Below are 26,609 nucleotides of genomic sequence, written 5' to 3'. Positions count from 1 at the left end.
AAGAAGATTTTCCATGATAGAGGCAGAATTAGTAATGTGTCAAAAATATATTTCACAGGTGAGCTAACAACACATGCTAACAAAGTTTACTTACAAATACTCCCAGGAGAATGTAATTCACAGGCACCTGACGCTGGAGATTCCCACAACAAGCAAATACAATAAGTACACCAAAAAATGCTGGCCTGAGGGTAATTGAAAGTCATGTGTTATTTGTTTCCAGTGATTTTATCAAATGATACAGGTAGATGAATAGAGACAGAAATATACATTATTACCTGAAAATCACTATTATAAACAAAACTGCATGCAGATTACCTTTACTTTTTTTTTTAGCTTTTAAAACTAACTTTTCTCATTTTCATCCATAGAATTTAAAAAAATTTTATTTTGAAATAATTATAGATTCACAAAAAGTTGCCAAGAGACAGAGGTCCCATGCATCCTTTACTCAGTTTCCCTCAAAGGTTACATCTTACATAAATATAGTATAATACCAAAGCCAGTGATTTGACATTGGTACAAGGTATATATAATGCTATGTCATAGAACTTGGACACAAATCTATGAGTAGACATGTGTAACCAGCACCACAATCAAGATTTGAAACTATCCCATCATTAAAACCTCAACAAAGATCTCCTTCATGCCATCTCTTTATGGTACACAACACACACACACACACACACACACACACACACACACACACACACACACACACACCCTAGCTCCTTAGAACCACTAAGTTGCTTGTTTTCCATTTCTATGATTTTATCATTTCAAGAATGTTATACCTTCACCTAATTTTTAATAAAGAACCTCAGTCAATAGCTAATAGAAAAAAAACACATTTTATTAAATCCAAGAATACTTACAAGATTGCATAGGTGAACCAGGCATTCATGAGCACCCAAGCTTTTAAACCCTTCCTGGTTAAAAAATAATATAGTTTTAAATGATAAATTGTTTATTTTTCTAACTAATGTAATATTTCAGTAGAAGTAAAACAATCTCATGGGAAAGGGGTAAACCCTTAATCATTGACAATGATAAATGAGGAGTTAAATGGTGAAACATATAACCATACCTTGCTTCTTAAAATATATTTATAAAAAGATAGTCATAATAAGTTGTAAGTTAAATTTGTATGAATGCAAATGTCCTGGTGACATTTTTATTTTTAAAAAATACTGCTAAGTGTACAAAGCAAAGAAAATCAATTTCTCATATATTTGTTTTGTAAATAGAGATTTTCACAGGATAGGTTTAAGCAGTGATGGGTCATAGTCCCTGAAATAATTTCAACACTCCAAGTCTCCAAGGCCTCCATAATCTCACCTTTTTTCCTTTATCCACTTTCATCTGTGGAAATAGCCAGGGAAAATAGAAAATGAAATAGCGCCCCAAAAAGACTAAGACAAAAAGATCTTGGCTTAGGAAGTTGAAGTAAAACTGTGGAAATCTACCAACACCTTGGTCTAAGAGTTGCCTCAGAAACAACAAAGCTATAGAGATATTATATCCTATGAATGATTAAGAAAAAATAGATAATTTTTAATGAACAAAATTGAGTTGATTCGATAAGAATTAATGTGAACAACTTAATATTTCATTTACATCAGTAACAAAGACTTACCAGAAAATAAACACGCTGATAATCGCCCCAGTGACCACCAACTGAGCTGACAGGATCAGGAACACTTTTATAATGAAAGCTGAAGAGACAGAAACATTATGTTTATGATACAATGTTCAAAAGTAAAAAAAGAAATATAGGGGCGTCTGCGTGGCTCAGTCGGTTAAGTGGCCACTTCGGTTCAGGTCATGATCTCACGGTTTGTGAGTTCGAGTCTTGAATCAGGCTCTGTGACAGCTCAGAGCCTGGAGACTGCTTCAGATTCTGTGTCTCCCTCTCTCTCTGCCCTTCCCCTTCTCTCTCTCTCTCTCTCTCTCTCTCTCTCTCTCTCAAAAATAAACATTAAAAAAATTTTTAATAGAAATGTAATTACCTATTTTTGGTACTTAACAAAAGAATATTTCCTCTGATTTTTTTTTTTTTTTTTTTTTTGAGGATGGGAAAAGGAGTAGTAGTTTAGAGTCAGCAAATGGAATAACCACAAAAATACAGCTCTACAGAACTTGTGGGAAATATTCCATTTGGATGGTTAGAGGTGTTTTATTGGCCATCTGAGGATTTATCCACAGAAGTCCCAAAAACCTAAAAGACAAACCCAGGAACTTAATTCCTTATGATTCACACCCTGTCCTCCTTAGGACCACAAGTGACCTGAAAGTCTCTGAATATTGCAGGCCATTACTAGGGATCCAGCTCCCGCATGCATGCAGAATGGAGCACTGAGAGGCCTCAAAGCTGCGGGTAGTGAGGGTGGTTAGCCCTTGGAGATGGCCTTGGGCTGCCCTGAAGTTTGCAGATTTCCCACCACTTTTCTTGCCAGCCTTCCTGCCTTCAGCAACTCCCTTCCCTTCTACTCGAGCAGACATCAGGTAACACAAGGAATTAACAAAAGGGGTTCCCAGCCGCACTCCCAAGCACAATACAGAACATGTCGGCATCTCCTTTTGCTAACTTCCTACTGCACAGGTTTTTCTGGAGTGCTCTGAATATGGTGCTGGGGATGACAATGAACTGTTTTGTAGCTTTCTCTCAATTTTAAAAGGAGGAAAAAAAACAGAGTGCTGCTTAAAGATGACTTAAAGGACTGTCAACTGTGCCGTTTTGCTGTGTGGTTTCTATGCACAGGAAGGGTGACAACAAAGAAATGGGACTGAGCTATGTTAATAAAAATACCAGAACGTATGTGCCCGATTTTGGGCTGCCTACATTAAAACATTCATGTAATCAACATTTATTTCACCTCTACTATGTCTCAGGGACTGGGAGGGAATGCTTTTTTTAATGTTTATTTTATTTTTGACGGGAAGGGGGGGGCGAGGAAGGGAGGGAGGGGCAAAGAGAGGGGGAGAATACATACAAAAGGGTGAATTGGATCCTTCCTTAGGTCATACATACACAAAAACTAATTATTAGTTTAAAATGGATGGAGGGGTGCCTGGGTGGCTCAGTTGGTTGAGTGTCCAACTCTTGATTTCAGCTCAGATCATGATCTCACAGTCCAGTCTGTGAGTTCGAGTCTCATGTTGGGCTCTGCATTGTCAGCACGAAGCCTGCTTGGGATTCTCTCTCTCTTTGTCCCTCCCCCATTGGTGATTTCTCTCTCTCTCTCTCTCTCAAAATAATTTTTTTTTTAAAAAAAAAGATAGATAATAAGAAGTGTTGACAAGGACTTGGGAGAAATAGGAACCCTCATACATTGCTGGTTGGAATGTAAATGATGCAGTCACTTTGGAAAAGTTTGGCAGTTCCTCTTAATGTTAAACAGAGTTACCACATAGCTTAGCAAGTCCTAGGTATCTACTCAAGAGAAATGAAGATGTATCTCTACACAAAAACTCAAATATGAATATTGACCACAGCATTATTCATAATAACCAAAAAGTAGAAACAACCCAAATGTCTATCAGCTGCAGGATAAATTGTGGTAGGGTCCCCTCCCTAAGGAAAGAAAAAAAAAAGCCTCAAGGCAACCTGACTATATGCATAGGTGACAACATCCCTCAGGACCTTGTAACATGAGACCACATAATCAGACTACATGTTTGTGTGTTACCATATATGGGAGATGAAGTAAAAAAAATACATAGAAAACTACACCACGTGGCGTTCGGGGCTCAGTTCTTTGGGTACGAACCCAACTGAGCGGTGCCAGCAGGAATAAAGTTGCTTCCTGGAAAGAAAAGCTTCAGTGTTACAACTCTCTGTGCGAGAATTCTGCTACATTACTGGGGGGCTCGTCCGGGATTCAGACAGTGCATTTCCACCTCCTTTGCCACCAGGGCTGCAAACCTCGGGGTGCCAGGAGAGGCAGCCTCACCTGGTGCCAGCAGGCCGCTTGATCCACAGGAGACCAGCCCTCCTGGCACACCGGGGCAATAACCCCTGTATGTGCTCATGGAACCCAAGAGGCCCAGGAACCGGCTCAGGGATGCCCATCAGCCCTCTAAGAACCCAGGTTCGTTTTGGCAGACCTGCCCGTAAGAGGCAGAAGGGGAGCCTGATCACCTCCCAGAAGTGCACTAGTAGTTCCACAAGGGACGAGGAACGAAGCTGCAACAGTAAGGTGTTGTTGCTGGGCAGCAGGTTGGAGTCACCGTGTGACTGTGTATGGGGACTTGTGTCTCCTTCATTTCCTTGGTCAAGGACTATAGTTTGAGCCAACTGTCTCTGGTTATTCTACCTCAGAACGGGGACTTGAGGGAATATTCCCAAGCAGCTGCCAAAACTCCTTTTGTTTTGGGGAAATTCCCTGTCTTCTCAGGACTGACATGGACTGTCTCGTTCCACTGGTGGCAAACAAAACAAACGAAACCTGGAGTCTGCTCCTCTGTCTGAGCTGCCAAGATTTAAAACTGGGAATTCTCTTCTCTGCCTTCCTCTGGCACCTGTCTCTTCTGCCTTCCCTTCCCCGCTCCTGTTTCTGCACCACCTGGGGGGCGGCTGGCACAACTGGCTCCTCAATGCCTCAGGCACCATCAGCTCCTCCTCCCACCCTAGATGTCCAGGAACAAAGACCACCGATGTCAGATTTCCCCACCAACGTTGCAGGTAAAAATTAACCAAGGGGAACAAATTGTCTTACGTGGACTCAAGTAAAACGTATTCAGTGTTTAAGCTAATTTAAGTTTGTTGGTTTGAGATAGATGATGTTTATCAACATTGAAAAAACTTTTATTCTACCTTGATTTGCTGAGGGTCAAATAAGCTCATGTTATCTCTGTTCCAATTTGTTAACAAAAGGAGGACTTAAAGTGACAGTTAATTTTGTCGGTCTCTTAAGTTTTCATGGGTAATTGTTAAGATAGCTTTTAAAGTCTTTGGTAACCTAAAATGTTAAAGTTTTGCTTGCATGCATGCTAAACTGAGATTGAATTCATTCGATATCTAATGAGATAAGAGGCTAAACCACTAATTACTAGATGTAGGTTTGTGCTTCTGACTTGTTGCAGAAATAAACAAAGGATATTTGGAACTGTTGAAAAACATGCTTTGTGCTTAATGGATTCATAAGTTTGCCATTTAAAAAAATTCTGATGTAACATAGAGTTCACAATTGGTTACTACTTAGTTTTCACTGAAGACTAAGGTTTCTAAGAGTTAAAATTCTGCGACATGTAGTTAAAACTGATAAAAATAAGAAAAGCAACTCTGTATGTAGAAAGTAGTAGATATGAAAGAAAGATATAAGAAATGGAAATATATTTTTGTTGAAGGTAAAAGAAAGTAATTTTGTCCTAAATGAGGCTGGTTATTTGGAGAGAAATGGCTTGGGACAAAATCTAAATGCAAGGAAAAATTGTAGAATGTTCGTGAAGGAAAATATTTAAAAAGAAATTTTATGTGTGGTCAGGATGGACTAAGGTTAAAATAAATGGATTTTAAAAGTACACAGGGTTGAGATTAAAATTCTTCCTCCTTTGATCCAAAGGCTGGGAAAATGACAATACCCTCAGTGCGGTCCTCCAAATCCTTCATATTTGTGTTGTTCCTATTTAGCAGAGGAATGGATGCCTCTGCCATATGAGGGATAGATAATATACAAAGGGATTTTACTAAGATACATGAGATCCATTTTACTAAACGTAGCCCATTGTATGCCAAAAATGGATTTCCACATGACTGAAACATATTTATGTGGGCGTTGTTGAAAAAGGCAGGGGAATAGACCTTGACTCTGGCTCTTTAACCCCTTCTCTCAATGGCCAATGATCAATATATAAGTTACTGTTGGGCCAAAATAAAATTAGTACATCCTATGGCAACCAGGAAAGTCTTGCTTAGTCACAGTCCATACTCCTAAGGTCCTACAGGTGGGAAACAGAGGGGTAAAAACAAACAAACAAACAAAAAGACAAGACAAAACAAAACAAACTGGAAAGACCAGGCCAGCTCTCAAAGGTAAGGTCAAGCCCGAGTAAGAATGACTACTCCCAGCACCTCACAAGCCTGACAGGGCTTTTGGCTGCCAGTCGCATAGCCAGCCAAAACAAGAGGCCAGGGAGATGAGGTTTCTCCTGGCCAGCTATAGGAAATTGAGATAAGGGACAACTTTCTTCCTTTTTCCTACAGATGGGTAATTCCCCAACCAAGGCCATTACTCCTTTGGAATGCATTATGATTCATTTTCTTTTGCACCACGGCTTGGCCCCAATACAAATTGGAAAAGGGAACCTGGACACCAGAGGAAAATATCAATGACAATACAACCCTACAATTGGACATGTTTTACAAATGTGAAGGGAAAGAGGGAGAATTCCCTTATGTTCATTGTTTTTGGGCCTTAAGAAAAAATCTTATGTATGTATATATATAAGCATATATAAAAGCATATATAGAAGCATATATATAAGCACACACATTATATATATATAATATATATTATAATATATATATAATATATATAATATATTAACATAATATATATTATATAATATATGTAATTATATAATATATTATATATATATATATATTGGTGGATCCTAATTTAATGACAACCCTTTCTAAAGTCCAGCAATCAGGAGGGGAAACAATTAAGGGCCCCTTACCTGTACCCAAAACAGACCTAGAGAAGGAAGAAGGGAAGTCTTCCACCTCAACCTCCTCCTCTTCAGGTCCTTTATCTATCTATCTATCTATCTATCTATCAAAAAAAATACAATTCTACTCCCTGCTACCCACCTTATCCAGGCCCTCCTTGTAATGTAACAGGCATGTTTCCCTTACAGGAAGCTAGAATGCCAGAAGAAAAAAACTTTTTACATTACAAGGTTTAAGACAGATAATAGGAGATCTAGGTAAATTTTCTGATCAGATAAGCATATAAAGCCTTTCCAGAATATTACATATTTTTTTGAGTTGACCTGGAAAGATACAATGCTTTTGTTAAATCAGACTCTTAATGAAATAGATGTTTTGAGAAAAAAAATTTTAAGGAAATCTAGCTTTTAAATTATGCTAAATTAGCCACTATTTTACAAACACAAAATGGGAGCCCAATGGCCTTCCTGGAGAGGTTGAGGGAGGCTCTCATCAAATATATGGCTATCTCCCCTGACACCCCTAAGGCTGAGATGATTTTAAAGGACAAATTTGTCACTCAATCAGCCCTAGATATTCAGAGAAAATGCAAAAAATTGGCTGTTGGCCTTGAAGGGATCCTTGGAGGAGCTCTTATGAGCTGCCAATTGGGTATATTACAAACAAAACAGAAAAGGAGGCCGGAAAAAAAAAAAAAGTCTGAGGCCTTAGTTGTGGCCTTATGTACTATGTCAGACCGGACTTCCTGTGATCCTGGCACCAAGTGCCATTTATATGGCCGTTTAGAGCACTAAAATGAGAACATCCTCAGAGGGGACAACCAAAATGAAAACCCCATAATCCATGCCCCTTGTATAGAAACAATCACTGGAGATCTGAATGTCCTCGGGGACCTCTATCTGTCAGGGCTCAGATAACCAATGTCCCTGGAAGGGACTAACCAGGGTCTGGGGCTCTTCACATAGGCTCCCCTAAACCAACTGTCTATCAGAAACCCAGAGCCTTGGGTAACTCTAAATATAGAAGGAAAAACTGGTTTATTTCCTTCTTAACACCAGAGCTACCTTTTCTGTCCTCCTTTCCACTCCAGGCCAACTACCCAAACGTGACCTCTGGAAAACTTCTAACTAAATTTTTCTCTCAGCCCCTGGGATGTAGATGGGGAAATCTAATTTCTTCTCATTCTTTTCTCATAATGCCAGAGAGCCTTACTCCATAGCTAGAAAGGGACATTATAAGTAAATTAGAGACTAGGGTGCTACTAACTCCAGACAGATAAACAATTATGTGAGCTTTTGAAAATTACTGGATATTGTAGGCTATAGATAACAGGATTCAGGAAAATAGTTTGCTCCTATATGAATTATTAAAGGAGACTCAATCCCACCTACTCTCTGCAACCCCCCCCCCCCAAATAAACTGGGGCCTGACTTCTAGACACTGTCTCCAGTCCTTGGAATGGTTACAAACAGAGCAGGGCAATTACTGTTACCATGCTCACAGAGCAAAAGATTATTAAAATACAGCACCAGGCCTTTCATTTAGGGAGGGACAAAACTTATCAAATGGCCCAAAGGATGTTTACTCGAAAAAACTTGTCAAGGAGAATTCTGCAAGTAGTTTCAGGCTGTAAAGTATGTCTTAAAAACAATCCTTTCAACCACAAACTTGCTCTCCCAGACAATCAAGGAACTGGAGACTATCCAGGAAAGACTAACAATAAGGTCTCACTCAGATGCCAAAGTAAAAAAAAAAAAAAAAAATTCCAGTATCTGTTTGTGGGGGTTCATACTTTTACTAGTTGGGTAAAGGCTTTCCCCTACAAGATAGAAAAGGGACAAAAAGTAATAAAAATTCTGCTTTATAAAATAATACCCAGGTTTGGCTTAACTGAAAATTTACAAATTAATAATGGTAAATGGCTACCTTGACTCTTTCTCTAGTAGAACTCCTGGCTCTTGAAAAAGTTTTACAACTCAAAATAAAACAAACTGCGTATACTCAGCAAAACTCTAAGTAACACGTTACAAGCATTAGATGCTTAAAAAAAATTTTTTTTAATTCAGTTAGGGCCAAAGTCTTGGAAATAGAGCCACCATTGATTACTTACTGCTCCTGCTTCTCCATCACTTGGGTTATGAGAGATTCCCTGACATATATTGTTTACAAAGTCAGGGTCTCTCCTAGATTATTTGACAGATTTGGAAACTGTAGACATTAAGATGCCATCTTATTGGTCAGTATAATCTTTACTTTGTGTTTTTCTCTTTGTGTCTGCTAATGTTTATGCCACCTCATGCCTGCCAGCCTTCCTGTAAAACCACACTGTGGGCCACTTGACTGACCCATGGGTAGACTCTAACTGCTATACCCCTACACCATCCCTTACCAGCTTGGAGAAGCCAGAACAGTTATCGCCCCTGTTCCCTAACAGCAGTTACAGGTCCTATTCGAGGGGAGAAATAAATAGGGAAAGGGTTACATTAGGGAGGGAAATTTAAGGGCCATCCAGGGAGGCAGACTGCGGCTGCAGTGGGAGGCTAAAGAAGCAGATGGGGTTCTCCCTTTATAAAATCCTTTAAAGGTGCCCTCCCCCCATTATCAAGGGCATAAGGCAGGGGGATCTAAATGAGACAGACAATCTAACCCTAAGACAACAGATGCGGGCTCTTGGCTTTACCTTAACCACCTTAGACCACTGGGTCAGGGAGCGATTACATGTGAATCTGACCACAGACACTCACCCCTTTTAACCAGGAGATGCAACATGGATAAAGGAATGAAATGTCCAACCCCTAAAACCCCTCTGGAGGGGCACATTCACTGTCATTTTGTTCACCCCTACTGCAGTACAGATCGCTGAAGTGGGTCCCTGGATTCACTACAGCAGAGTGAAGCTGGAATCTCAAAACTGGGAGTGCATTCCTGATCTATCAATGCTGTGCAAGCTCACCATATGGAAGAAGCGGTCTGCAACTCCGGAGGCTCCAGGAGACTGCAGCCCCGCTTTAGTCACTCCACAAGCTGACTAATCTACCCAGGGCAAAAGCCTGAGGAATCAACAGTCCAGTGAAACAAAAGACTGTCCTTATTTTCTATATGTTTCCTTACTGTGATGCACTGTCACACCTTGCTTCTCACTATTATTATGATTCTTGCTCTACTCTTTGCTATAGGATGGGCTGAGGCCGCTCTGGCCAGCTAAAAATGTGAGAAGTAATGTCATAAATGTGTTTCTGTTAACACTCACCTTCCTTTTGTGGATAGGATACTTCGTTGGTACCAACAGGGCGAAACAAAGGCCATAAAAGACTAAAAAAGTTAGATCCCCACAAACTTATAGTAAAACAAAATACCCCAGTCCTACTATCAGGGTTTGACTTCTCAAAAGGTCAATTATTGAAAAAAAACTGTCTTGCTTAGTGTGAAAAAAGCTCGTCGTCATCTCTGTTAAAAACTTAACATGCCTAGGCCAAACATTTTCTAACTCAACTGCCTGAAAAACCCAATGGTGGGGGACCCAGATCACCTTGAGCCAGATTCCCCACTCCTTGTCTAACTTCTCTCATCTCTGGGAGGCCTGGGACAACATCAACGCAGCTATCAAATGGCGGGCCCCAGATGGACTATATACTAGATATGTGGAAGGACAGCCTATATAAACCTCTAAACCAAGATGATGCTCTTTGACCCTAAATAGAGGGGTCTGAGCATCAAAGGGGGGAATGTGGTAGGGTCCCCTCCCTAAGGAAAGAAAAAAATAAAAACCTCAAGGCAACCTTGCTCTTCGCTTACCTGACAACATCCCTCAGGACCTTGTAACATGAGACCACTTAATCAGACTACATGTTTGTGTTTTACCATATATGGGAGACAAAGAAGTGAAAAATACATAAAAAACTACTCCACGTGGCGTTCAGGGCTCATTTCTTCGGGTTAGAACACAACTGAGTGGTGCTGGCAGGAATAAAGTTGCTTCCTAGAAAGAAAAGCCTCAGGGTCTGGACTCTCTGTGTGAGAATCCTGCTACAAAATAACCACAATGTGTTCTATCCAAGCCATAGACTACTATATGATCATAGAGAAGGAAGTAGTGACATGTACTACAACATGGGTGAACCCTGAACACATTATGCTAAGCACAAGGCAATCACAGAAGATCACATACTGTAGGATCCCATTTATATGAAATATCCAGAATACAAAAATTCATAGAGACAGAAAGTAGGTTAGTGGTTTGTCAGAGGCCAGGGGGAGGATGGGATGAGGGGTGACTGACTGCTAATGGATATGGGTTTCTTTTTGTGGTTGCACAACTGTAAATATGCTAAAAATCATTGAATTGTACATTTAAAAGGAGTGAATTTATGATATATAAATTGTATAAAGCTGCTTTAAAAAATTATAGCCCCCAGCCCCATAACTTTTTTTTTTTAATGTTTATTTATTTTTTAGAGTGAGAGACACAGAGCATGAGCAGGGAAGGGGCAGACAGAGAGTGAGACACAGAATCTGAAGGAGGCTTCAGACTCTGAGCTGTCAGCACAGAGCCCTAAGTGGGGCTTGACCCACGAACCATGAGATAATGGCCTGAACCAAAATCGGACGCTCAACCTACTGAGCCTCCCAGGCACCCCTACCATAACTTTTAATCCATTACCCTGCTATATTTTTCCTTTGTTTCCATAGTGCTGTCAATATACCATATAATTTTTTTTTAAGTGGGAAAGGCCCCAGCCTCTGCCCTCCAGGAGAGGCAAATGATTAACTCTAACAGTGGTGAGGAGGCTTTACATATGTTTTCAATATAACCCCTTAAACCTGATTCCCTCATCTGTTAAATAACACTACAATGACTTCATTCACAGGGTTGTTGTAAGGACCAAATGCAAAAATATACCTCTTGCACAACACCTGGTGATGAAAGATTGGTACCCGTGGCAGAGGTGACTAGTTGCTTAGTGACATCCATTCTCCCTGGCTCCATCACTATCCACCCCAAATCTTGTTAAAGATGGCGATGGGCCCAACTGAAGACCTACACGTGGAGGTGTCCACATGATCCTGGTAGGGTCAATGACAGGAGATTGGAAATTCGTGGGTGTGGTTTCTGGGAAAGCCTCTCAATAAAGGTCAGATTTGGCTGACCCTCAGGACATCTGAGACCCATGAATGGAACCTCTTGCAGTTGTCAAGGCAGCAGACCAGCCATGGCCTTTCTTTGCCCTTGCCTTTCCCTATCTGGAAGGCCAGAGCTCCAAAAGGCATCTTTCTAGCCACAAGATGGGGGGTGAGGGCCACAGGGAGTCGGCAATGGGATTCAAAGTTCACAGTCCACCTTTAAGTTGTCTAGGCCCTAAGAAGGTCTAAGTGTGACAAAGTGATCATTGGGGACCTGCAGCATTTGCCTTGAACTGCCTACCTTCAAATTTCCCATTTCATGAAAGAGAAAAGAAATATTTATTTAAGCCATAGTGTTTTAGGTTCCTGTTGCTCACAGCTGAATATACTTCCTATACAAAATTAATGTCTAGGGCACTGAATTAGTATGCTTTAAAACTTAAGACAGGATCATGGCATCACGTTGTATGTAGGTAACAACATTCCACAATCAATGAGTAATTCATATATCCTAAGGGAACCACAAGTTATTCCCCATAATATGTTTGTGATGAACTTCTGAATGCCTTGGACCACTCTGGGGCCATCTACATCATGGCCCTACATCATGCTTCATGGTAAAGTATGACTTGGAAACAGTAAAGGCAAAGTTAAGTCTTCTAACAGTCCACTCTGGAAACATTTTAAGAGAACACTTGCTTTTCTGTTCCAAAAAGTTAATTTCTTTATTCTTACCTCTGCGGATTGATGAATCTGAGAACGGATGGCTTAAAGTATTGCTGAACTCTGGGGTGGTATCCTCTGAAATCTGTACCACATAGCTATCCATGGGCTCTCTAGTCTTTGCATGTGGTTCTCCATGATTTCTTTGTGGCTCAGATGAAGGTGAACTTGTGGAGGCACTAGACTTGGTCTGGACGTTACTATCTACTGTTTTCCAAACCAGACACTGATGATCTCCAGAACTAAAGTCTATTGGTTCACTGACGTCCAAGTCCATTTTCCTGAAGGACGAAAATCATTATTTAAGTCCTTGTGCTCATGAACCCACTACAACCTTAGCATCCTCATACCATTCAAGGAATTTTTTTTCTTAATTTTAACTGCCTTAGCTCAGTACTTACCAAGTCAGTACTTAACAAATATTTATTGGATGAATGATGAATACTTTTTTTTTTTAATTTTTTTTTCAACATTTTTATTTATTTTTGGGACAGAGAGAGACAGAGCATGAGCGGGGGAGGGGCAGAGAGAGAGGGAGACACAGAATCGGAAACAGGCTCCAGGCTCTGAGCCGTCAGCCCAGAGCCTGATGCGGGGCTCGAACTCACGGACCGCGAGATCGTGACCTGGCTGAAGTCGGACGCTTAACCGACTGCGCCACCCAGGCGCCCCATTAAGATGAGGTCTATAGAGTAAAATAACTTGCATTCTATTATAAAATTAATGTTTATAAATTCATTCAGCAAAGACTTAATAATCTCCCTCTTATGTGCCAAGTGTGCAGCTGTCCTCATCACCTCTGCCCTCAAAGTGCTTATATTTTGGAAGAGAAGATAACCAAACAATATAAAAGGCAAAATTTGACAATAAACTTCATATTAAAAAACACATATATAAAAGGCAAAATAAGCAGGGTCAGGAACAATGGATGATATGAGAACCCCCAATGAAATCTGGAGGAATATGCAGGAAGTAGAAGAGGTTGTCAAAAGCTTCCAGAGAAAGTGAAGTTTAAGCCAAAGTTGGAAGATGAGTAGGAGTAAGAGGTGGGGAAAGGCAAGGGAATCAGCCTGGACCAGAACTGGAAGCAACAGAGAGGTCAGGTTCCAAAGCAGAATGAGGTTAGACAGAGGACTAGTTAGGGCAGGTCAGTGAGGGGCTGGCAAGCCAAATTCATCCTGAAGGTAATGACTGTGGTAGGCAGAATAAATGCCCCCACCCCCAAAGAGGTGCACATCCTAATCTCTGGAACTGGCAAATGCTACCTCCCATAGCAAAGAGAACATTGCAGATGTAAGTTAAGGATTCTGATGTAGAGATGTGATCCAGGGTTATCTGGAGGACCCAGCTGAATCACAAGCATTCTTAGGATTATACCTATAAGAGGGAGGCTGGAGGATCAGAGTCACAGAAGGAGATGTGACCACAGGAGCAGAGGTCAGAGTAATAGAGCTGCTGTCTTGGAAGATGGAGGGAGTGGCCAAGAGCCAAGGAATGCAGGAGGTCTCTGGAATTTGAAAAGATAAGGAATACATTTATTCTCCTCTAGCATCTCCAGAAAGGAATGCTGACACTTTTGTTTTAGCCCAATGAGACTGATTTTGGACTTCTGATTTGCAGGACTGTAAGATGAAAATATGTATTGTTTTAAGGCATCATGTTTATAGTAATTTGTTACAGCAGCCATAGACAACTAATACAATGAGGAATTACTGAAGCTTCTCTAGCAGGGCACCATGGGGATCTGACTAGAAAGGTTGCACTAGGCACAGTGTGGAGAAAGAGCCAGAATAAGCAAAAACAGAAGCAAAGAGACCAGAAATCCAGATAAGAGATTACGGTGGCTCTGCCACAGTGCTTTAGAGCAGAACACAGTTCTTAGAAAACCAGTACTAAATGAACCAAAAGTGGCAAATACAGGCCCCCCACCATTAACCTCAGGAGGACATGAAGACTCAGACAAGCCCCTGCTACTGGCCTTCTGCCCCACAAAGTCTGAGTAGATTGTTGAGAGGGCCAGGGATTGGGCAAACCATAGACCAACTGGGAATGGCATAAACAGAAGGTCTGAACAGAACACCACACTCTTGGAGAGACAGATTCTATTTTGTAAAGATGTCCTTCTCTTCAAATTAATCTCTAAATTTTACAAAATTCATTTTTGTTTTTTAGTACTTGAAAACGTTAACTCTAGAGTTCATCAGAAAGAGTAAATATATGAGAATAATCAAAAAAATTGAAAGAGAAGGATTATGGGAAGGTGGGGAGTAGCGATTTACCTTATCAAACACCAAAATATCATGAAGCTATAGAATTAAAAGTATGGTGTTAGCACGTCAATAGATAAATGGACTGATGGAATGGAAGACATGTAAGAAATAGACCCATGTATATATGAGAATTTAAAATCTGATGAAGGTGGAGTTTGAAATTATTGTCCCATGGTGTTGGAACAATTAGCTATGCATGGAAAACAAAGTTAAGAACCATTTCACATCTTTTACAAAAATGTATTCCAGATGAATTAAAGATATTATAATCTCTCATAAAATATAGAATATCTAATAGCCATAGATATTCTATAAGAAAATATCAAAAAAAATCTTCGTAGGCCTTTGGAAGAATGATACCATAAAAGAAAGGCTTGCTAAATCTGGGGTACAAAAACACTTAAAATATCATTATAAAAAGATACCAATAAGTCTGAAATGCAAAATTGTGAAAATAAAGTTTGCAATGTTTACTGTGAAAAGTTTCTAACAAGGAAAAGATGAGCAATTCAACAGAAAGATGAGAAAAGAATATAAATAGGAAATTCATTAAGGAAAGTTACATGGTCAGTGAATTTAGGAGATAATCCCTCACAAATATTCAAAGAAGTGCAAGTAAAAACAACTGTGAACAGTCTTCAAGTAAAAACAATTGTGGTTTTGTTTTTTGCATAAAAGACCGGTGAAAACTAAAAAGATAAATCTCAGAGTCACGAGGGTATAGAAAAAATGGATAACCTAGGGCCACATTACGACTTGTGGGGGTCCTACGTGCATTTGCTTTTGGGGATCCCCCTCCACACAAAAAATATTAAAATATACATTTTATGACTGCACTAGTGTAAAAAAAGTACAATCCAGGCTGGATTAATTGTATACTATTTATTCATTTTTTTTCTGATTTTAAAAGAAATTAAAATTTTTTCATGACCCCTAAAAGGACAGTGGGCCCTAGGCAACATGCCTATTGTTCCCAGTGGCGAAGTCAGCCCTGAGATAACCTCAGGGAGTTGGCAGCTATGTAAAGCTTTTTCTTGTAGTAATTTGGCAGCATCAGATTCAAAATGCCCAACAATTACATTTTCAGGAGGTTATCCCGTAAAAATATCTGAACAGGCAATGATACAGGTATAAGGGAGCTCATTACCTTATTCACTGTTACTGCCCCAAATTTTAAAACAGACTAAATATCAGCCATTAAGGAAACGGTTAGATTGATTTTGGCAAAGAAAAGGTAGATATATATGGATTCATGCCATAAGTTCACTACGATACACTTTTGAATTATATACACCACACGCACAATTTCCAGAGACTGAAAACATATACTACAAACTGTTAGTATGTTTATCTCTAACAGAGCAGAGTTGGGGAATACACTCTGAGTTGTATGAATTTTTATAATGAGCATTTATTATTTATATAAAAAAAAGATATTTACATTTTGAAGAGAAAAAGACTTCTCTGTGTTGATAAAGTCTGGAGCTCCTCTGAGGAAAACGGTCCTCCCACAAGTGCTGAAAGCTGCTTCAATACCCGAGCTGGTTTCCTCCCAGGCAGTCCTGCAAATAAGAAGCTGGGGAGGTAGCAAGAGTTTCAAAGCACTTGAAAACAAAAACAAACTAACAAAGATCAAAGGCAGCTGAGCTCTTCTCCTGAAACTACAGTCAGCCGTGCCTTAATCTTAGAACAAGGCATTCACCTGGTCCTCAGAAAGCTTTCTTGTCTCCTAAACCAGAGGTCATCCAAAGGACAGGCAGACCCTGAGGCTGAGAAGGGAAGTTCTGAGTGACAGTTAGGGGAGTGGCAGTTGGAGCCTGGGGTGGGACAGAGTCCCTGCTGCCTAGGAGAGGGGCTCTGAGCCAAGTCTATGCTTAGACTCACAGTGGTTAAAGGGTCATGGCTCATGTGCTGTGTCCTGAGTCTCAATGAGGCCCTACCTCTGAACCTCCAAAACCAACTACAGGTGAAGGAGAGTCCTAAAACCTTGGTCCAAGGCTTCCAGGCGCGGGGGGTGGGAGCCATGGGACACACGTACAACTGTATTAGGTTATGACACGGAAGGTGTGTCTGTGGGGGAATGTGGACATCAGGATGCCTCTCCCGAGGATGACAAAGGGAAAGGTCAGCAAGAGTATCTGCCTAGGCTCTCCTCTCCTGCACCATCTCTGTCTCGTCCACAATCTCTCTCCCTAGTTTGTCGTCAGTTGACACCTTGAGTTAACTATGTTTTCCCAAGGTTACATGTCAGGGGGGAGTAGAACTAATGCCTTGACCAACCTGGTCAAAAGAAATGCTTCCCCCTCCTCCTCCTCCTCCTCCTTTCTTATTGGCCTCAGAATCAACATTAATAAATTGGGCACTTATCAGATGCAGAAGTTGTTTGCAGTCTCACATGTACTCACTCACTGAATGCTCACATTGACCCTGTGAAGTATATGCTCTTATTATCCTCCTTTGACAGGTAAGTAAGTGGGGACTCAGGTGCTCTGCATCTGAGATGTAAAGGACAAAGGTATGAGTGGTCAAGGAGTTCCACGCTGCCCGTATTCACTGGGATGAATAGCATTCTCTTTGAAACCAACCTGTGATATATTTTATGCATCTGCTGTCTCTTTTTTTTTTAATTTTAAGACTTTAAATTAATGAACCATGCAAATTAGACTGTCAACACTGATAATTCCCTGGGGAATTAAGCTTTATTCCTTTCCCTTAGTGCTAACTTTAAGACCTTAGGAAGTATTTATTTCTCTCTTCAAAGCGCTCTCTCTCTCTCTCTCTCTCTCTCTCACACACACACACACACACACACACACACACCATGAACAGAATTTCCTCAAGCATCCCCATAGGTACAACTTGTCTCTGTGGGCAACAACTGAACCCTTCGCTTGGGTTCAGGCTGGGTGTCTCTCTCTGTCTTTGTTTAGTCTCAGACCTCTCCTCTAGCAGCTCAGGGAGCCAAGCCTGGCCAATTGTGGCTCTTGCTCTTACTGAGGCACCCGTGAGGAAGCAGGGGATTGGGTCACAGCCTACATCGAGTTGCCTTCCTGAGTTCTTTTCTCCCACCCATTTCCCTCACCTCCTGACTTGTCTCTCCACCCCTGACCGCATCACCTTCTCTGCCTAGCAGCCCAGTTTGTCCCCACAGCACACCACTCTGTTACACTTTAGTATGTCTGCACAGGACTGACAGCTTTGCTGCTTGGGGGAGAAGCCCCACTTATTGACTTAGAACTACGAACCAAGTACAAGAACTGATCAAATCTTCACACAGCCCTAAGGTGGGCAATACCATCCTTGCTTTACAGACAATGACCTGAGCCACAGGAGGAGATCCGGCTGCCAGTCCTTGAACTAGACCCAATCCACTGCACACTATCTCCAGCTGGGAGAGGATTTTAAGGGCTGAAAAACTGCCTGTGTTTCCTTTTTTCCCATTTGATACTTTCTCTATTTTTAAAAGAAAAGGAACATGGGGTTCCTGGGTGGCTCAGTCGGTTAAGCGTCCGACTTCGGCTCAGATCATCATCTCGCAGTTTGTGGGTTTGAGCCCCACATTGGGCTCTGTGCTGACAGCTCAGAGTCTGGAGTCTGCTTCGAATTCTGTGTCTCCCTTTCTCTTTAACCTCCCTGCTCATGCTCTGTCTCGCTCTCTGAAAAATAAACATTAAAAAAAGTTTTTTAATAAAAAAAATAAAATAAAAGGAACACACGATGTGGTGAAAAGAATTCAAACAATGCAAAATGAAACGTGAAAGTCTCCCTCACCAATTTTGTTACCATCAACTGACAAGTTTTCTTTCTAAACGACTAACACAAATACTCATCACACACATATAGTTTTCAAATGTATGCAAAATGATCATATTTTATACACTGTTTTATAAATTGCTTTCTTTCCTTTATCTTCATATAAGCACATAGAAGAGCCTCAAATAGTCATGTGTCACTCAGAATGAAATCCTAAGTCCTTACTTTGGCCAACATAATCTTGATGCAAAAATTTGACAAAGATATTACAAGAAAGGAAATTATAAGCCCATCTCATGAACATAGACACAATATTTGAAAAATATTACTGAACCAAATCCAGCAATATGTGAAAAGGATGGTGTATCACAACCAAGTTGGATTCATTCCAGGAGTTGTAATGTTAGTTTAACATTCAGAAATCTACCCGTGTTATCCACACATTGATAAAGAAGAAAAAACATTGTGATCATATCATAGAGAAAACTATGTGATAAAACTTTATACATTTCTGATGCAAGTAGAACCAGAAGGCAACTTTCTTAACCCAACAAGAGGAATCTACAAAATCTATGGTGTCTGAGGCCAATACCCTGGTTATTTCTGGATAAGGGGCAAGTAGGGGCTTTCATGGTGGTAATGTTCTATTTCTTGATTTGGTGGCCAGAGTTACTTTGTGATAAAAGGGAGGGAAATGTAGTTCTTCCTGATGATCTCAGAAGGAGATGACCAGGAGCTGTAGGAGCTGACAAAAACAGGAGATGGAGATATGGGCTGAGGAGGAATGGAAGAAACAGTGTTGGGTGTTTTCACACATGTGGATGTTGACCCAACCCAGGATGGTGTCCTATGGTGGAGAGGAAGCTGGTGATCCAGGGGTCAAGGTTCTCAGTGAAAGAGAGGGAGTAATCTGCAGATGAACTGCAAAGAGAAGTACATTAGGAGACAGAGAGATGCATTAGGGGGCGTGAAATTTACCACCTAGGTGCCCTTCGCAGAATGCACTATTCTAAAATGAGGAGACATTAGTCCTTACCTATTTTTCTCAACCATTTTTACACTTGGTCTTAATCCCCAGAACGGTCCTGGAAAGCAGTTAATATTTTGTTCTACTATTGGGGAAACCTAGACTCAGAGCAAGAATGCCTGAGCCACAGCCTGGACCCTGGGCTGCTTTTAAGGTCTTTCCAGATGTGGTGCCAGATCAGAGGCTATGTGCCTACAGTGGGTCCAAATCATGGTCCTCTGTTAATCATCAGTTAACAATAAAATAGGGATAATAATTCCTTTCAGGGTTGTCATAAGCACTAAATGAGATTTTGTGATATCGTAGCCTTTCAGTATAGTTTTCTTCTTTTTCTCCTTGGGAGATGCCACCAACATACTCATTGAGATCTCTCCAAGTATATCAAGCCTAGAAAACCCAGGATCTTGAAGACAGGTATGCAACCACTACACTATAAAGTGAGGCTGAAAAGCAGAGACCCCTTTACCTGGTGAAGCCTGTTTGACTAGCAATATTAATAAGAAGGGGGCTGGCTTGTCATGATGCCCTCGTACTAGGTCAGCTGTTCGCCAGTGTGGCCCAGGGAGGCCCCAAGACCCTTTCTGAAGGTCCTCCTGGTCAAAAGTGTTTCCAACAAAGCCAAGCCAGTTATTTGCCTTTACACTCTCATGCTTTCAGTGGAGTGCTCAAGATCAGAGGCTACAGGGCATCTGACGACATCAACACCCAATGGCTAATGAACACATGCTTGACATCGTAGGCTTTAAAATGTATTTCAGAAACTGTGGTGCAGAAGATGGCGGCGTAGGAGGATGCTGGGCTCACCGCGTCCTGTGGATCGCTTAGATTCCACCCACACCTGCCTAAATAACCCAGAAAACCGCCAGAAGTCTAGCAGAACGGAGTCTCCAGAGCCAAGTGCAGACGAGAGGCCCACGGAAGAGGGTAGGAAAGGCAGAGAGGCGGTGCGCGCTGCACGGACTGGCGGGAGGGAGCTGGGGTGGAGGGGCGGCCTGCCGGCCAAGCAGAGCCCCCCGTCTGGCTTGCAAAAGCGGAGGGGCCGAATGGAGTGTGTTCCGACAGCAAGCACGACTTAGCATCTGGGAGGTCATAAGTTAACAGCTCTGCTCAGAAAGCGGGAAGGCTGGAGGACAAAGGGAGGAAGAGTTGCTGAGCCCTGGGAACGACAGAGCTCAGTTTGGTGGGGAACAAAGGCGCTCGCCAGCGCCATCTCCCTCGCCCATCCCCCAGCCAAAATCCCAAAGGGAACCAGTTCCTGCCAGGGAACTTACTTGCTCCGAGCAAACACCCAATGCTGTGCTTCTGCGGAGCCAAACCTCCGGCAGCGGGTCTGTCTCCCTCCCGCTGCCACAGGGCCCCTCCTGAAGTGGATCACAAAAGGAGAAGTTAGCTAGGCCTGCCCCTCCTGCCCCCGTGCACCTTGCCTACCCACCCCAGCTAATACGCCAGATCTCCAGCACCACAAGCCTGGCAGTGTGCAAGTAGCCCAGATAGGCCACGCCACCCCAAAGTGAATCCCGCCCCTAGGAGAGGGGAAGAGAAGGCACACGCCAGTCTGACTATGGCCCCAGCGGTGGGCCAGGGGCAGACATCAGGTCTGACTGCGACTCCGCCCACCAGCTCCAGTTATACACCACAGCACAGGGGAAGTGCCCTGCAGGTCCGCACCACTCCAGGGACTATCCAAAATGACCAAACGGAAGAATTCCCCTAAAAGAATCTCCAGGAAATAACAACAGTTAATGAACTGATCAAAAAGGATTTAAATAATATAACAGAAAGTGAATTTAGAATAATAATCATAAAATTAATCGCTGGGCTTGAAAACAGTATAAGGACAGCAGAGAATCTCTTGCTACAGAGATCAAGGGACTAAGGAACAGTCAGGAGGAGCTGAAAAGTGCTTTAAACGAGATGCAAAATAAAATGGAAACGACTACGGCTCGGATCGAAGAGGCAGAGGAGAGAATAGGTGAACTAGAAGATAAAATTATGGAAAAAGAAGAAGCTGAGAAAGAGAGATAAAAAAATCCAGGAGTATGAGGGGAAAATTAGAGAACTAAGCGATGCACTAAAGAGAAATAATATATGCATAATTGGTATTCCAGAGGAGGAAGACAGAGGGAAAGGTGCAGAAAGTGTACTTGAAGAAATCATAGCTGAGAACTTCCCGGATCTGGGGAAGGAAAAAGGCATTGAAATCCAAGAGGCACAGAGAACTCCCTTCAGACGTAACTTGAATCGATCTTCTGCACGACATATCATAGTGAAACTGGCAAAATACAAGGGTAAAGAGAAAATTCTGAAAGTAGCAAGGGATAAACGTGCCCTCACATATAAAGGGAGACCTATAAGACTGGTGACTGATCTCTCTTTTGAAACTTGGCAGGCCAGAAAGGATTGGCAGGAGATCTTCAATGTGTTGAACAGAAAAATATGCAGCCGAGAATCCTTTATCCAGCAAGTCTGTCACTTAGAATAGAAGGAGAGATAAAGGTCTTCCCAAACAAACAAAAACTGAAGGAATTTGTCACCACTAACCCAGCCCTATAAGAGATCCTAAGGGGGATCCTGTGAGACAAAGTACCAGAGACATCGCTACAAGCATAAAACATACAGACATCACAATGACTCTAAACCCGTATCTTTCTATAATAACACTGAATGTAAGTGGATTAAATGCGCCAACCAAAAGACATAGGGTATCAGAATGGATAAAAAAACAAGACCATCTATTTGCTGTCTACAAGAGACTCATTTTAGATCTGAGGACACCTTCAGATTGAGAGTGAGGGGATGGAGAACTATTTATCATGCTACTGGAAGCCAAAAGAAAGCTGGAGTAGCCATACTTATATCAGACAAACTAGACTTTAAATTAAAGGCTGTAACAAGACATGAAGAAGGGCATTATATAATAATTACAGGGTCTATCCATCAGGAAGAGCTAACAATTATAAATGTCTATGTACCGAATACGGGTGCCCCCAAATATATAAAACAATTACTCATAAACATAAGCAACCTTATTGATAAGGATGTGGTCATTGCAGGGGACTTTAACACTCCACTTACAGAAATGAATAGATCATCTAGACACACGGTCAATAAAGAAACAAGGGCCCTGAATGATACATTGGATCAGATGGACTTGACAGATATATTTAGAACTCTGCATCCCAAAGCAACAGAATATACTTTCTTCTCGAGTGCACATGGAACATTCTCCAAGATAGACCATATACTGGGTCACAAAACAGCCCTTCATAAGTATACAAGAATTGAAATTATACCATGCATACTTTCAGACCACAATGCTATGAAGCTTGAAATCAACCACAGGAAGAAGTCTGGAAAACCTCCAAAAGCATGGAGGTTAAAGAACACCCTACTAAAGAATGAATGGGTCAACCAGGCAATTAGAGAAGAAATTAAAAAATATATGGAAACAAACGAAAATGAAAATACAACAATGCAAATGCTTTGGGATGCGGCAAAGGCAGTCCTGAGAGGAAAATACATTGCAATCCAGGCGTATCTCAAGAAACAAGAAAAATCCCAAATACAAAATCTAACAGCACACCTAAAGGAAATAGAAGCAGAACAGCAAAGGCAGCCTAACCCAGCAGAAGAAGAGAAATAATAAAGATCAGAGCAGAAATAAACAATATAGAATCTAAAAAAACTGTAGAGCAGATCAATGAAACCAAGAGTTGGTTTTTTGAAAAAATAAACAAAATTGACAAACCTCTAGCCAGGCTTCTCAAAAAGAAAAGGGAGATGACCCAAATAGATAAAATCATGAATGAAAATGGAATTATTACAACCAATCCCTCAGAGATACAAACAATTATCAGGGAATACTATGAGAAATTACATGCCAACAAATTGGACAACTTGGAAGAAATGGACACATTCCTAAACACCCACACTCTTCCAAAACTCAATCAGGAGGAAATAGAAAGCCTGAACAGACCCATAACCAGTGAAGAAATTGAATCGGTTATCAAAAATCTCCCAACAAATAAGAGTCCAGGACCAGATGGCTTCCCAGGGGAGTTCTACCAGACGTTTAAAGCAGAGATAATACCTATCCTTCTCAAGCTATTCCAAAAAACTTCCAGACTTGTTCTATGAAGCCAGTATTACTTTGATTTCTAAACCAGACAGAGACCCAGTAAAAAAACAGAACTACAGGCCAATATCCCTGATGAATATGGATGCAAAAATTCTCAATAAGATACTAGCAAATCGAATTCAACAGCATATAAAAAGAATTATTCACCATGATCAAGTGGGATTCATTCTTGGGATGCAGGGCTGGTTCAACATTCGCAAATCAATCAACGTGATACATCATATTAATAAAAGAAAAGATAAGAACCATATGATCCTGTCAATCGATGCAGAAAAGACCTTTGACAAAATTCAGCACCCTTTCTTAATAAAAACCCTTGAGAAAGTCGGGATAGAAGGAACATACTTAAACATCATAAAAGCCATTTATGAAAAGCCCACAGCTAACATCATCCTCAATGGGGAAAAACTGAGAGCTTTTTCCCTGAGATCAGGAACACGACAGGGATGCCCACTCTCACCGCTGTTGTTTAACATAGTGCTGGAAGTTCTAGCATCAGCAATCAGACAACAAAAGGAAATCAAAGGCGTCAAAATGGGCAAAGATGAAGTCAAGCTTTCGCTTTTCGCAGATGACATGATATTATACATGGAAAATCCGATAGACTCCACCAGAAGTCTGCTAGAACTGATACATGAATTCAGCAAAGTTGCAGGATACAAAATCAATGTACAGAAGTCAGTTGCATTCTTATACACTAATAATGAAGCAACAGAAAGACAAATAAAGAAACTGATCCCATTCACAATTGCACCAAGAAACATAAAATACCTAGGAATAAATCTAAGCAAAGATGTAACAGATCTGTATGCTGAAAACTATAGAAAGCTTATGAAGGTAATTGAAGAAGATATAAAGAAATGGAAAAATATTCCCTGCTCATGGATTGGAAGAATAAATATTGTCAAAATGTCAATACTACCCAAAGCTATCTACACATTCAATGCAATCCCAATCAAAATTGCACCAGCATTCTTCTCGAAACTAGAACAAGCAATCCTAAAATTCATATGGAACCACAAAAGGCCCCGAATAGCCAAAGTAATTTTGAAGAAGAAGACCAAAGCAGGAGGCATCACAATCCCAGACTTTAGCCTCTACTACAAAGCTGTCATCATCAAGACAGCATGGTATTGGCACAAAAACGGACACATAGACCAATGGAATAGAATAGAAACCCCAGAACTAGACCCACAAACGTATGGCCAACTCATCTTTGACAAAGCAGGAAAGAACATCCAATGGAAAAAAGACAGTCTCTTTGACAAATGGTGCTGGGAGAACTGGACAGCAACATGCAGAAGGTTGAAACTAGACCACTTTCTCACACGATTCACAAAAATAAACTCAAAATGGATAAAGGACCTGAATGTGAGACAGGAAACCATCAAAACCTTAGAGGAGAAAGCAGGAAAAGACCTCTCTGACCTCAGCCGTAGCAATCTCTTACTCGACACATCCCCAAAGGCAAGGGAATTAAAAGCAAAAGTGAATTACTGGGACCTTATGAAGACAAAAAGCTTCTGCACAGCAAAGGAAACAACCAACAAAACTAAAAGGCAACCAACGGAATGGGAAAAGATATTTGCAAATGACATATTGGACAAAGGGCTAGTATCCAAAATCGATAAAGAGCTCACCAAACTCCCGAAAAACAAATAACCCAGTGAAGAAATGGGCAGAAAACATGAATAGACACTTCTCTAAAGAAGACATCTGGATGGCCAACAGGCACATGAAAAGATGCTCAACATCACTCCTTATCAGGGAAATACAAATCAAAACCACACTCAGGTATCACCTCACACCAGTCAGAGTGGCCAAAATGAACAAATCAGGAGACTACAGATGCTGGAGAGGATGTGGAGAAACGGGAACCCCCTTGCACTGTTGGTGGGAATGCAAATTGGTGCAGCCACTCTGGCAAACAGTGTGGAGGTTCCTCAGAAAATTAAAAATAGACCTACCCTATGACCCAGCAATAGCACTGCTAGGAATTTACCCAAGGGATACAGGAGTACTGATGCATAGGGGCACTTGTACCCCAATGTTTATAGCAGCACTCTCAACAATAGCCAAATTATGGAAAGAGCCTAAATGTCCATCAACTGATGAATGGATAAAGAAATTGTGGTTTATATACACAATGGAGTAGTACATGGCAATGAGAAAGAACGAAATATGGCCCTTTGTAGCAACGTGGATGGAACTGGAGAGTGTGATGCTAAGTGAAATAAGCCATACAGAGAAAGACAGATACCATATGTTTTCACTCTTATGTGGATCCTGAGAAACTTAACAGAAACCCATGGGGGAGGAGACGAAAAAAAAAAAAAAAAGAGGTTAGAGTGGGAGAGAGCCAAAGCATAAGAGACTCTTAAAAACTGAGAACAAACTGAGGGTTGATGGGGGGTGGGAGGGAGAGGAGGGTGGGTGATGGGTATTGAGGAGGGCACCTTTTGGGATGAGCACTGGGTGTTGTATGGAAACCAATTTGACAATAAATTTCATATATTGAAAAAAGAAATGATAAAAAAATAAAAATAAAAATAAAATAAAATGTATTTCAACTCCTAATGCATAAATGTCCATGGATGTAACTCCTGTAAACAAGAGTATTGGGGGGCAGAGGGGGAGAGGGGGTTCCAAATTATAATTTTTAAGACCGTAAAGGGGTCCTCAGTAGGAGTGCCAGATTTAGCAAATAAAAATACAGCACACCCAGTTAAATTGAATTTCAGATAAACAAATATTGCATGGGATACACCCATACCAAAATATTATCTGAAATTCAAATTTAATTTGGTGTTCTGCATTTTACCTGCCAGTCCCAGGCCTAAGGCCAAAAAGTTTACACAAGTCTGCCCTAGCAGGTGATCAGTTCCCTAGTAGGAGATCAAGGGT

At 41.1% G+C, this 26,609-nt stretch overlaps 1 protein-coding gene across 3 annotated transcripts in view; it reads right to left on the bottom strand.

Annotated features, from left to right (window-relative positions):
• The window catches only part of TMBIM7P (transmembrane BAX inhibitor motif containing 7), a 31,890-nt gene extending 14,592 nt beyond the window's left edge, over window positions 1–17,298 (bottom strand). Inside the window, exons 1-6 of one of the 3 annotated variants that reach the window (XM_053218466.1) lie at window positions 17,197–17,298; window positions 16,229–16,363; window positions 12,530–12,798; window positions 1,637–1,715; window positions 876–929; window positions 95–185 (exon numbers count right to left, since the gene is read on the bottom strand). In XM_053218466.1, the coding sequence (XP_053074441.1) occupies window positions 95–185; window positions 876–929; window positions 1,637–1,715; window positions 12,530–12,798; window positions 16,229–16,230 (495 nt within the window). In that variant the 5' untranslated portion in view covers window positions 16,231–16,363; window positions 17,197–17,298. Of the gene's footprint in view, window positions 1–94; window positions 186–875; window positions 930–1,636; window positions 1,716–12,529; window positions 12,799–16,228; window positions 16,364–16,489; window positions 16,961–17,196 lie in introns of those variants that run through there. The other 2 variants (XM_053218465.1, XM_015066514.3) reach the window with 2 other exon arrangements.
• Between the last annotated feature and the right edge of the window lie 9,311 nt (window positions 17,299–26,609).

The sequence above is a fragment of the Acinonyx jubatus genome, chromosome A2 (assembly GCF_027475565.1).
Source record: "Acinonyx jubatus isolate Ajub_Pintada_27869175 chromosome A2, VMU_Ajub_asm_v1.0, whole genome shotgun sequence".
In the NCBI taxonomy this organism is placed as follows: Eukaryota; Metazoa; Chordata; class Mammalia; order Carnivora; family Felidae; genus Acinonyx; species Acinonyx jubatus.
The sequence above is the reverse complement of the archived record's forward strand: the minus strand, read 5'-3'. Positions and strand labels throughout refer to the sequence as shown.